This window comes from Carassius auratus, chromosome 4 (assembly GCF_003368295.1).
Source record: "Carassius auratus strain Wakin chromosome 4, ASM336829v1, whole genome shotgun sequence".
In the NCBI taxonomy this organism is placed as follows: Eukaryota; Metazoa; Chordata; class Actinopteri; order Cypriniformes; family Cyprinidae; genus Carassius; species Carassius auratus.
Window position 1 is genome coordinate 972,497 of NC_039246.1, and position 13,516 is coordinate 986,012.

Genomic DNA, 13,516 nt, shown 5'->3' on the forward strand with positions numbered 1-13,516 from the left:
TGGTCAAGAAGGCTCACCAGCGCCTCTTCTTCCTCAGGACACTGAAGAAGAACCAGCTGTCTTCAACCATCCTGGTGAACTTTTATGCAAGGCACTGCAGAGGGTGGTGAAAAGTGGCTTCAGGAGCCTTCGGATAAGGACCAGCAGATTCAGGAAACAGGTTTTTCCCTACAGCTGTCTCCTTGCTGAACTCTGCCCTCTGACACCCCCCAAACACACACACAGACTCCTCACCCCTCTTCATCACTTCATCTAATTTATTTATTTACAAACAAGAAAAAACAGTAACTTGTTATACTTGTACTACTGTCTGTTCATCCAGAAAACAGAGTAATCATTTGCACATTGAAATATTTTCTATCCACATTACTGTCCACTGTACTAGTGTAAATGATGTGCATGTGTTCATAGTTTTTAAAATCTGTAAATAATGTCCATAATACTACCATTTCTGTATATTTATTGCATGTAAAATATTGTAGACCTTGTATATTCTGTACTTTTTTTTTGCCTTGTACCTTACATGTGCAATGACAATAAAGTTGAATCTAAACTAATCTATTGTACTTTTACATTTAGATACATAGGAGGCCATGTGACAAAAGAAAACCGTTTCTGTTCAGGATTTTCCTCATGAAATCTATACTATTTTAATTTTTTACTTAAAAGCAGTATCTAGTAAAAACAATGTAGCTACAATAATCAAAATATTCTCATGTTGAGCAGAAAAGAATAACTAACAGTTTCAAAGTTAAAGTTCCATCCAAGCCATCTAACAAACATTTTCCCAATTATAATTATGTTGATGATTTGGCGTGATCTTGGATCGTTTGGTTCTTCGAAGCTCATCCCGGAGCTGCTGTTATAGCAACAGGTCCGTAAGCTTAAACCTGCTCGGGAGCAGCTTATTTCATGTAAACAGGATTAGATGCTTCTTTTCAACCACAACTGATACTAAAAATATGTCTGCTACCACCGCTACTTTATTACAAGAGTATCGTTCTGATCCAGGGAAAATAATTTAAAATAATAATCATTAAAAAAAAAAAAAAAAAAAAATTCTATCTAAGGAATATTGCCAGGATTATAACGTATCTTTCATTACCTGATGCAGAAAGGCTTGTTCATGCACTCGTTACCTCTATGGTTGATTATTGTAATATCCTTTATCTTGACCTACCTGCAAAGTCTTCTAAGCAACTGCAACACATACAGAACTCAGCTGCACGTGTTACACATACTCCTTCTCGTCAGCATATCCCTGGGGTGCTTAGGAACCTGGATTGGCTTCCGGTCCATGACCGTATTGATTTTAACCCTCTGAGGTCTAATGCTGTGTTCACAAAAAACGCGAATAGAGCGTCAAATTCGTGTCTACCGCGTCTAGTTTGCCGCTTGAACATTTTGAGTGCATTTTCACATCTAGAGCGAAATAAAAAGTTTGTTTTTTATGCGCATCTAAGACTAAATTGATGCGTATCCGAGGCGAAATCCGCTTGTTGTGGGAGGGGCAAGTGCTAGACGGTTGTCTGTTTGCAAGATGGCTGATGTTGATCGAGTATTCATCGAGAAAGTTACTGCTTTGTATTTGCTCTGGAGAGCAGAACAGCGGCATAGGGGTCAGCGTCCCTCTGGAGGCGTTCCCAGTTTGGTGAGTTTCATCATTTGCTCCAGGAGCTGTGTCTGGATGACGGCCGCTTTCAGCGGTACTTCCGCCTGTCTCGCACCCAATTCGATGACCTGTTGTCCCGTAACGGAGCGAGGATCACCCTCCAGGACACCAACTACAGGCGCTGTATCACAGCTGTGGAGCACCTGTCCATCGGTCTTCCGGTAGTAAATGTGTATGTATTTTAAATGCATTATATTACATATATTAAATACAGTATGCTAAAATACGCTATGCTATCAATGTTTCTCATACCACGGATAACATTACCACTGTTGGTGCTCTTTCTAGTAATACTCAGTAGGTCTTTGTATTTTAAGTCCTGATTTAATTTTATTTAAACCTGATTTTGTTTACAATCGTGGTTTAGACCTGGCTGAGACCTACTTTTGTCCTGGTTTATATATATAAAACATTTTTTTAAGATTAAATGCAGTATGTTTTATGTAAGATTTGGTTTGTATGTTGTATAGTTCTGCCTCCTCTCTGTTTGCAGGTCATGGCTGCACTGTGTCTGGTCTATCTGTCTGCTCTACTCCTGCTGGCCCAGTTCCAGACTGTCAGGTCCACCACAACATGCACATTTAATCATTTTAGACCCTGAGTCATTAACTTTTTCAATTGTTTTCCACATTAGTATATAAGGTAAAATGATGAAAACAGGTAAAATGATAAAAACATTCATAGTTAACATAGCTGAACAAGGTCATTCCTCATTTGATGTATAATGTCTGTGCCATTTCGTTGTTCAAGTTATTACTGTAAAATAATGTCATTTATTTTTGTTTTGATGATAAATGGAGCCAGCCTCCAAAATTAATGGACCCTTCCTGTGATTTCTTTGTTTCCCTCACACAACACTGTCCAGACACACTCAAGTATATTGGTTGTCTTTACATTATAATACATGTTACATATAATCAAGATTTAGATATGGAAAAATAGCATTCAATACAAAATGAATATGTCATATATTGAAATCAAGTTTTTATGTGATAAAACACTTGATTTGTTGTGCATTAGATCCACATCAGGCATTTAGTCATATTTAAAAATAATGTATTCAGGCCAAACATAAAATAATCTGGATATAAATGTAAAAAAATACAATGTACAACCATGTTACTATTTACATAAGCCCCTTTCACACTGCCATTCCGGCAAATACAGGGGTAAAGTGTTCCTGTAATTGTTCCCTGGTCACTAGATTTGGCACTTTCACACTGCCAGTGATGACCCGGTATATGTGCGTGCTTTCACACACAACCCTTGAAGATCCCGTAACCACACGTGACATCAGCGCGTGACGTGTAATGTACGAGTCGACAACGCTAGGCACGTTATACTTTAACTGAAGCAAGCAAACGATCTCTGAGTCAGCGCGGAAAGTGAGGAACTAACTGATCTTTGCTTCATTAAGTTTGCACATGTTTTCGTCGCGAATGTTGATCTGCCTTCAAAACAGCCGGTAAAAGAGTCGCGCGTCATCACTTCGATACGGAATTAGATCTGGCTTTCGTTCACACAGCGCTCGTTCCGGATCGATTACCGCAATGTTACTAGGTCCCCGACCCGGGTTCGATTCGGTAATCAATCCCGGGATGTGGTTGCTTTCACACAGAAGGCGACCAGGCAATGTTACGGGAATATTGCGGGTCCAACGTGCAGTGTGAAAGGGGCTATATAGAGACAGAAAAAAAAACCTCGCTTGTAACGTGAAAGAGGAAGGAGGGCATTCTGTGTTTCCTGTAGAGCCTGCTGCCTTATTTTTTTTTTAAAGCCTACTGGTGGCTGTGGGGGTCCGAATGTTCCAAATCTAGCACAACGGTGCTGTTTTCCATTGCTAATTTATACATTTTAAACTTGATAGTTTCTTTTATATGAAGCGGCATGCTCTGCAGAAAAGGCAGAAGGCTGAGGAGGACGTGCTCATCAGAAGACTATGGTGGTTGTGATGGTGGTGCTGTTGATGGTGGTGGTGGTGTTGGTGGGGCTGGAGGATGCCTCAAGAGTTCGAGCAGCATCTGCTCCACCTCCGACGGATAATCACGGGACCACCGGGTGCCTCTCCTCCTCTGTTGGCCTGTGAAATCAAAAATACAACACACAGTGCAATGAGAAGACAGAAAGATGATAATTGAAATAACAAAATTGTCTAGATATTGGGGGAATAATATCTGTGCCTGTGTGAGTGACATACACATAGCCAGTGCTTAAATACAAGTGTGAAATTGTTTTGAACTTGCTTTAACATATTTTACATCATTAAAGTTATACTTCAGGCATATAAACATCAGGAAGATAAACATGTAAATGAACAGTAGTTAAAAAGTATGTGTGCAGATGTTTGGTGGGACACATTGCAATAAAATTGAGTCTGCATATACAAATACAATGATTATTAGTAAAGGGACTAATTCACAAATGTTTTGACTATGTGAATGTTAAAGCTATGAGTGGATACTGTACTGATGTTTTCTGCACGTAACGTTCAGATATTGTTTGTAGTATTGCCTTCACACAGCTGTGGGTGCAGCAGAAGGGGATCTCGGATCAGCCTCTTCATTATCTGTAGGCTCTGTCAAGACAATACTATATGTTAATACAACACGTTGGTAACAATAGTCAAAGAGAGATTACATTACTCTTCATCTGTAAACAATGACAGCACTCACTCGCCTGTTTCTGTATCCACTGCTTCCGGCTCTCCCTCTCCCTGGTCCCTGGGGTGGTTGTACTCTGTGACCTGGGTCTCGACCCCCCCCCCGCCCCCCCATGTTACTGGTGGTCTCCGGTGGGGTTACGAAGGGCTCGAGGAATCCCAGGATCTGTGAGTACTTCCACTTCTTCACTGATCCTGCTGCTGACCCACTCCTCTTCTCCATCTCCTTCCTCTTCTCCTTCAGGTAGGTGTCCCTGAGGCTTTTCCATTTTTTTCTGCACATGTCCTCTGAATAAACAGATTACCTTGTTAGCGAAAAGTAAATAGTTGTAAAAAACGGCGGGAAGGCCGAGGGTCGATAAACGTGTGACTCAAAAGTGAAATGTGTATTTACAACTTACCAGGTTGCCCAATCTCCTCACTGTCACTCTTCCAAGCGAGGTCCTTTTGATTCCTGTCTATAGAAATAGGAACTTGTGTCATAGATTTCTGGATGACTGCTCACTGATAATATCAGTCGTTCCTCCATTTTGAATGAGTGACTCCGGACGGGCCTGCCACCACAGCAGCAAGCAGGCTCCTGATTGGTTAACGCGGCGCGAATTTACGCCAAAGTAAAAAAAATAAAATTAAACTCGGGCGGCAGACGCAAATTCGTGTCAAACGCATAAATGCACAAAAAGCACCATTCGCGCGACGCTCAACTCGCACATCATACGCCTACAACATTATTTTATATCCACTTGCAAGTGCAGTTAAACAGTTTATTAGGAACAATCAAAGCAGACTTTCAAACTGAATTTTTTTTCATCCTTACTCCAGTCACACAATCCTTCAGAAATCCTTTTAACAATCAGATTTTCTAACAAAAAAACATTTATTGTTATTATTATTATTATTAATGTTGAAAAGAGCTGAGAATATTTTTTTCAGTTTTTTTAAGGGGGATAAATTGAAAGAACAACATTGGGCGGAACTTTTTCATTGGAAAGCTGCCATGAATTCCAGACCTTCAGCCGTCAGTCTGAACGGCTTGCTATGCGAGACTAGATTCTTCCTGCAGGAATTTTGGGTAGTTTTTTTTCCAAGGCGTGTTTATAAAAAATTACTTAAATATTCTATGGCCTTATCCTGATTTAGGCTAAGCCCGGTCTATGAAACCGTGCCATGATTACACATCAAATGCTTTCACATTTGAAGTAGCCATATGGGTATATAATGCCATTTAATTTTTAGTTGGCTAAGCTGTTCTTAAATCAGTCATTCTCAATTTGAGTAAACATTACTTAATTAAACCCATTTTTGTGTTAGTTCAGCCAGGGAAGCAGGTCTGGTTAAACAAAAAGGCACAAAAAATGGTAGTCAGTAATTCTAACAATTTATCATCGTTTCTTTTCAGTCTCAAGCAGAGGAAAATGGACAACCAAAAAGGCATGGAAAAAAACTTTAAGTTTGGATTGTGCACTACATTGTCTATGTTCAAAAATATGAGTGAAAGTTAAGGGGTTAAACCAGGATTGAGGCTAGGTTTGTGTGTTGGGTGTAAAAGTATCATAAACCACAATTTGGTCCGACCCTGCAAGCCTGTGAATTGTCACATATTTAATATCTGTGTGTTATGAAAGTGAAATAGTTTTTTTTTTGAAGCATGATTTGTCTTTTGTAGATCGAATGAAATTTTTTGACACGAGTTTCATTAGTTACATACATACAGATCAGTGAGCACCAGAATGGCCAGGAACAGTTTCTTCCCTCAGACACTTGACAATAATTGTGAAACACACAACACTATTGATACACTTACTTATCTAACACGCATCATTTACATTTCAAACTTACACACACTGCTACGTACAAAATTGCTTATTGTAATATACCTGTATATTTGTATATTATTCCCTATTGTTCAAATTTAATTTCTTTATTTATCATGTGTTTTTGTGTTTGTGGAAGCTTCGGTGTAAACATACCTGGCAATAAATCTGATTCTGATCAATTTGTTGGAGGTCATTTTCAGCACACTATTACAAAACTCAATGTATTTCATTATGTATTTTACTAAGAATAAAATTCCCTGACGAGTAATATTATTCGTATGTGTTCTCTTTATGATAAAACATCAATACCAATGTGCTATTTTTGGATCGTAGACACAGCACCGCGTGAACAGGACTTTTATTTTGATTTGGTTATATGACGTCATAAAGCCGCGCGGCGCTCCCGCGTCTGTGTTTCAGCTGAAGGAAGGTTTGTGGTTTTAATCATGTAAAGTGTTTAAATAGATTCAACGCGGTCAGTGTACTTAATGGTTTTACAAGCTTTGTGAAATCAATTGACTGTTTTTGAATGTTACATTGCAATAGTTTATCTGACAATAACTTATCTGAACCGTTATTGTGTGAGTAAAGCACACCTGCACGAGTGACAGAAAAGGCGCGTTTCATTCCGTTCCCTATCTAGTGAATCAGATTGTCGTAAATACGGATTCATTCAGTGATGAAAATTTTTCAAGTCCAATTAAAAATTGCTTTACAAATTATTTTGAACAAGGAAAAACAAGAACAAAACACACAAACACAACCTTGTAATTAACTTTTACAAATAATATACATTTTCTATTTCTAAGTGTAATCTATTAAAATCAATCATTAACATGGGACATTCCGCATAATGGTTAACATTTGCTTTCGTAAATTTTAAACATTCAACTCAATTTTTAATATATTTTTTCAATACTGTATCTAACAACACAAATTTCACTCTTTGAAATGTAAAATCTCAGGGACCTTTTTAATTATTATTATTATTATTTTTTCAAGTTTTAATGTAGGGGATGGATGCATTTTTCTCACGTCTTTTAAAAGCCATGTAAAAAAAAAAAGTCAACTAATTCATTTGTCTTCCACTCGCAAACCGTGTTTTTCTTAAAGAAGTGGTTGGTAAAACGTTTGAATACATTATATTTGTCACCAAAAAGAAAAAGAAAAAAATCACTTAAGCACACAAAGTTTAAAAAAAAAAAAAGAAGAAAAAGCAAAGCCCTTTTTTCTTTTACAGGGGACCCAAACTACAGGATTATAATTTTTAAAGTCATGTAATTAAGTAAACTGTGGTATAAATGATTAACATAACACAGATGAAAAAAAGCAGTTGTTCAACTTTTTTAGACCAAAATTTAATAACGAATGAACATCGAGACACATGTGTGTGTGTACATAGCCTATGTGTGAGAGAAAGATGTCTGAGGAATGGGTTATGTCCATGTAGCTCATAACAAGATGGAAAGAGGGAGAAACAAGGAAAACTGAGATTGAGAATGTGGTGGAACTACCGTATTTTCCGGACTATAAGTCACACTTTTTTTCATAGTTTGGCTGGTCCTGCGACTTATTTATCAAAATTAATTTGACATAAACCAAGAGAAAACATTAGAAGAGAGGGCCTCTCGCAGCTGGAGACAGTAACGTTTTCTCTTGGTTCTAAATAAATGCGACTTATAGTCCAGTGCTACTTATGTTTTTTTCCTCATCATGACTTATACTCAGGTGCGACTTATAGTCCGAAAAATACGGTATGTCCTTTCAGTCAGCATGCCATGAAGGGTGCTTCTGTATCCTGAGGCCAAAAAAAAAAGTTCAATTACAGAAAGTACATCTAACAGGGTTTAGGCTAGAATTGCATTCAATTCATAAAAACCTACTGACCCTTTCTAAGAAGACTTCTGCAGTAGGTGCTTTCTGTATCTTTCACATTCCTTCTCTCAATATTTCTGTCTCATCTCTGGGTCTGCATCACGTAGTTCATGATAAAGTCGCTGCTTCTCTGCAGCACTTAGAGGTGGATTACCACTCTGCAGGTATGGAAAATACATGGTACATATGATACATTTACAATATAAGTAATGGTAACTGTAAAACATAAAAAGAACAAACAATATTACATAAACTTATAATCACACTATTATATCAATGGACCAGAGAATGCAACTCATTCCTGTTAGTAATACTCAGTCCTGTTTTGGCTTGTATGAGTAACAGGACTGAAAGTAACAGGACTGAGTTTGATAAATATGATAAATAGCCACGTGGCACACATACTAAAACCATGAGGGTACTGAGCAAATTTGTGATTTATCAAAAATGTGTATTTTTAAAATGAACAAATAAGATCTACAAATAATTTGGGGAACAGTGTGTTGAGATTGACTCTCTCAGACACGGTTCAAATATCAAATATATTGAAAAGAAAATGAGAGGACTTACCTTTGGTCTCCCCATTGCCTTCAGAAAATCTGGATAATTCAACTTCCTGTGGAAAAATCTTTTGGAATGTTCCAAGTCTATCAGAGGGGGGGATGTGTTAGGGTAACAGGACTGAGTGTAAAGCTGGGGACATGACTAAATAGGCCTGTCGATAAATCAATGAATCGCACTTAAAAAAAAAAAAAAGAGCTTGATTAATTTCTTTTTTAAAAATTGTATTTAAGAAATGTAACATGTCACGATGTGGGGTAAGTCTGGAGTGCAGCCCGCGGCAGAAAACACCCTCTCTAATGGCACAGATGTCCCGGGAATAAAGAGATAACGTCTTGTTTTGGGGAAGTGCCTTTCATTTGCTATGCTAAAAACCCCTGCTGTAACTCTGCTACAAGATTTATTTTCGAAGAAAAGTTAAAAACTTTGCACTGTTTCACCACGAAGGAAGCTGATTGAGTCGGTTCTTGTTACATGACCTGGTGTGTTTGCATCATTCTGAAAAGCTGTTATTTTTAACTCAATGCGGTGCTGACGCGCCTTGAAAAAACGAGCACGTCGCTTTCATTATGAGCACGCATACCGCATTTTAAATAACAAACTTGAGCACAAAAAAAATGTGATATGTGAACGACCCCTTCATCGGTCAAAATGTTTACTTTTCGTTAACGGTTATCCCTAACTGGCATATAAACATAATATAAGATACAAAATTATTAATTTTAAGCCACACAGAGTGAACATGTTTGTATTTCTTGCTCTGAATCTGCCATAAAGTAAAAGTTTATTGATCTTTGAAAAGGTGTACCTGAGTTATTATGCCATTATCATTATTTTAGTTAAAACTGGTCTTAGAACAACAATATTATCGTTTATCGCGATCATTTCTTGGACAATTTATCGTCCAGTAAAATTTGTTATCGTGACAGCCGACAACAACTAAAATGTGTATTTAACCAAAAATAACAACTTAAGTGTGAAGATACTTTGATTAATAATACATTTTATTTTTGACTTAATTTTCATGCATTTTTATACTTTTAATGTCCAGGGGACAGAAATGTTACCCATTCGGTGGAATGTCCCACATATCTAATATTAATTTAAACAAAGTGGTAATTTTCTGTAATTTAATTATGTCCTTGTTCAGTTACTATTATTTATTGTTAAAATGTTTCTTGTTTTTATTCCTGGCTGACCCTCACTAGTGTGTTGACTACTGAACTAGGGAGCTGATTAAGACACTCGGAGATTCAGTTTGCATTCATAAATTTTTTTCTGTTTATTCTCATCTTAAACTGGACAAAGTGTATAAACACAGAAACACTCCCGCTATAGCGACTGAGGTCCACATGACACTGTTATAAAGATGGTGTTTATTAAAGAAGAGAGTGAAGACACGAAGATTGAAGAAACATTCAGCGTCAAACATGAAGATACTGAGGAACAAACAAAGATGGTGTTTATTAAAGAGGAAAGTGAAGACATGAAGATTGAAGAAACGTTCAGCGTCAAACACAAAGATACTGAGGAACAAACAAAGATGGAGATTATTAAAGAGGAGAGTGAAGACATGAAGACTGAAGTCAAATATAAAGATACTGCGGACCAAACAGGTTGGTTTTCATTCTCAAATCTGAACTATTTTGTTCTGTTTTTGTACACTTTCTGCCCTACTGCAGCTTTGTCCTTTTTTTCCCCAAACAATTTCATCTTAAAAAATAAATTTAGCAAAACCACAGAGCAACTCTGCATTGTTTCCTCCACTTTCTTATTTAATATTGATTGCTATATTAATAATCACATTCGAGCCATTTTTTATTTTATCTTTATTTTATTAAAAATTAGAACAAATCCAAAAAACAACAACAGAAGAACATATAAGAATATATATGCACACACAAGAAGAAGAAAAAAATACATTTTGGAAGACATAAGGGAATCGTGTCATTTTAGCACAAAATAAATTAATAATTTATATTAATACTTCTATGAAGTCAAAAACCAACTCAAGCGAGCGTAAGAACTTTTTTTGCAAATTAAGGCAGTATTTCCATCACTCGATTCTGATGTGATACTTTGAAAATGTGCATAAAAGCAGGGTGATGGAAACCCAGCAAGTGAGAAGAGGTAAGGTTGAACAAATTTGAATTGGTCAGTTGGTCAAAAAAATAACATTAAAGTGGCCAAGTCAGGCATTCTGGTTGTACATTTTGTTGGTAAATTTAGAAGAAATTGTACAATTAAAGCATTTGACAAATCATGATTTGTTTGTGAAAATGTTTGTACACTTATTTTACAAGTTTGCTTGTACTTTTACTGATTAAATAAAACCTATTGTCCATCAAAGGAAGCATATACAAGCATAAAATGCAGAGGTCCTAATACGGAGCTCTGTGGCACTCCATACTTGTGTTTGATGAGATCTCTTTATTTACACATGCAAAGTGGTAGCAGTCAGATATGAGACATAAACCATGCTACTACTTGTTTACAAATGCCAACATAATTTTAAAGATATGGAAGAGAATGTCATGGTCTACAAAAGTGGTTCCCAATCCTGGTCCCGGAGAACCCCCAACACTGCATGCTTTTGGTGTCTCTCTTATCTGACACACACATTTGAGGTCTTAACTAATGAGCCGATGAGTTGAATCAGGTGTGTTTGAACAGGGAGATATCTAAAATGTGCAGTGTTGGGGGTTTTCCAAGACCAAGATTGGGAACCACTGTTCTACATTGTCATTAGATCTTTTTACCACAGGGAGGAAAAAAATTGTTTACTTGTAGATTTAAGGAGCAAAGATTTTAATGAAAATGGCAAATTTGAGATGTCTATAATTAACCGGTTCTGCTGAGTCAAGCTTTTGCATAAGGGGTTTGATAACTCCCATTTTATTTGGGACATTTCTTAAATAATTCAACGAGTTAACAATATTGAGAACAGGATTACAGGCAACACCTCTTTCAGTAGCTTAATAAGTAGTATTTATTATAAATGATTGGCTTTGAAACTATAAATATCTAAGTGTACTGTTGCTTTGTGGAGTAATGTGTTGGTCTCTATTTGTTTTAGGCCTGATGCCACAGAAAGTGGAGAGCCAAGAACTGAATGCAATGGAAAACAATGTTCAGCATGAGGAGAAACATGATTTCATAACTAGAGACAAGCTTTACACGTGCCCTCAGTGTGGGGAGAGTTTCATTAAAAAAACGGGCCTTAAAACACACATTAGAAGTCACATTGGAGAGAAATCTTTCACCTGCGAACTGTGTGGAAAGAGTTTTGGTAGAAAAGGACACCTTAATCAACACATTAGTACCCACACGGGGGAAAAGCCTTACACCTGCCAACAGTGTAAAAAGTGTTTTAATTCAAAAGGAAATCTTAAAAAACATATGAAAATTCACACTGGAGAAAAGCCTTACAACTGCGAACTGTGTAAAAAATGTTTCAATAATAAATCCAACCTTAAAAAGCACACTAGAAGTCACAGTAAAGAAAAACCTTACACCTGCGAACTGTGTGGAAATAGTTTCACTGAGAATGGAAGTCTTAAAAAGCACATCATGAGAATCCACACTGTAAAGTCTTTCACATGCCCTCAGTGTGGAACTGTTTTCAAAAGTATAATATCCTTTAATAACCACATGAAGACTCACTCAAGATCACAGTTATATATGGCATTAGCGTGGAAGGAGTTTCTCGGACAGGACAAAATGTGAGAATCATGTAATAAATCGCATCAAAGGAAGCCTTTCATTTGCCAACAGAGAAAAGTGTTTCAGATCATATATCTATATATTTACAGTCACACTGGAAAGGAGACGTGCACTTGTCTTTAAGCAACAATTAACCAAAGAATAAAAACTTTCAACATTTACTAACCCTCAAGTTGTTCCAAACCTGTTTCTTTTTATATGACCCTGAATTGGATGTAGACGGGTTGATTTGGTCTAGTTGATAAAGTGAATCTGTGTGTAGTAGAAAAATTTAGCAAATTGTTAGTGATTTAAAAATATATGTATATTTTCTCTCTAGTTCTTGTGTTCTCTTAAAAGACACAGTGTATGATGAGTCATATTAAAAACAATGCATTACATCTTTCTGAACTTTTATTTGAGAAACATACACAGTGTATATTTAAATTACCTTGAACCATGTAACTTTCAAGGACCAAAACCCTGAACTTGCACGTTAATATTAGTCAAATGATAAACAAAATGAGTAGAAAATAATACTTTGTGAAATAAACTAAAGAGAGAGCTGGCAACACGGATCCCGAAACACTACTGATTTCGTGATTGGTAGATAGGTGGAGGGAGGCGCGTCAGGCCAAAACACAAAATGACAACAACAACATCAGTTGAGGGTTGCAAGTCCACTTTTAAATGACAATATCCTGGCCGGACTACTGTTGTCAGTGATATAAGTATTTGAAATTAACATGATTTCTTAATGTCTAGTGACACATCAGTGACACATCACAATAGATTTCTTACATACAGCTCCTTTAACATAAATGTAACTGGCCAAGTTAAATGATTAACACTAAACTGTAAGAACCAGTCCAGTCTCCCCTGCTGTAAATATCATTGGCTGTTAAAGTGTTCTGTAGCTTATAATCAAGGCCGGCCATGGCATAGGCAGTTGTCTAGGGTGCAAAATGACCGGGGGGTCACTAGTCATTTCTTTTTAGTCAGAAGTGCGCACTCCTGTGACCATCATGTGCTCCTACACCCATTTATTAAAGGGGGGGTGAAATGCTTGTTTTCACTCAATATCCTGTTAATCTTGAGTACCTATATTGAGTAGTATGAGTAGTACTGCATCCTTCATATCTCCAAAAAGTCTTTAGTTTTATTATATTTATAAGAGAAAGATAGTCTGTACCATTTTTTCCCGGAAAAACACGACCGGCTAAAGGAGCT

At 36.9% G+C, this 13,516-nt stretch overlaps 1 protein-coding gene across 1 annotated transcript; it reads left to right on the forward strand.

The window, feature by feature from the left end:
* The first annotated feature begins 6,529 nt into the window (after nt 1–6,529).
* On the forward strand, nt 6,530–12,479 carry LOC113066966 (gastrula zinc finger protein XlCGF7.1-like). The gene is made up of 3 exons (XM_026239115.1): nt 6,530–6,578; nt 9,893–10,200; nt 11,661–12,479. Exons 2-3 carry the CDS (start codon nt 9,954–9,956, stop codon nt 12,308–12,310), a joined length of 897 nt encoding a protein of 298 aa, XP_026094900.1. The 5' UTR covers nt 6,530–6,578; nt 9,893–9,953; the 3' UTR covers nt 12,311–12,479.
* Nucleotides 12,480–13,516: the final 1,037 nt, after the last annotated feature.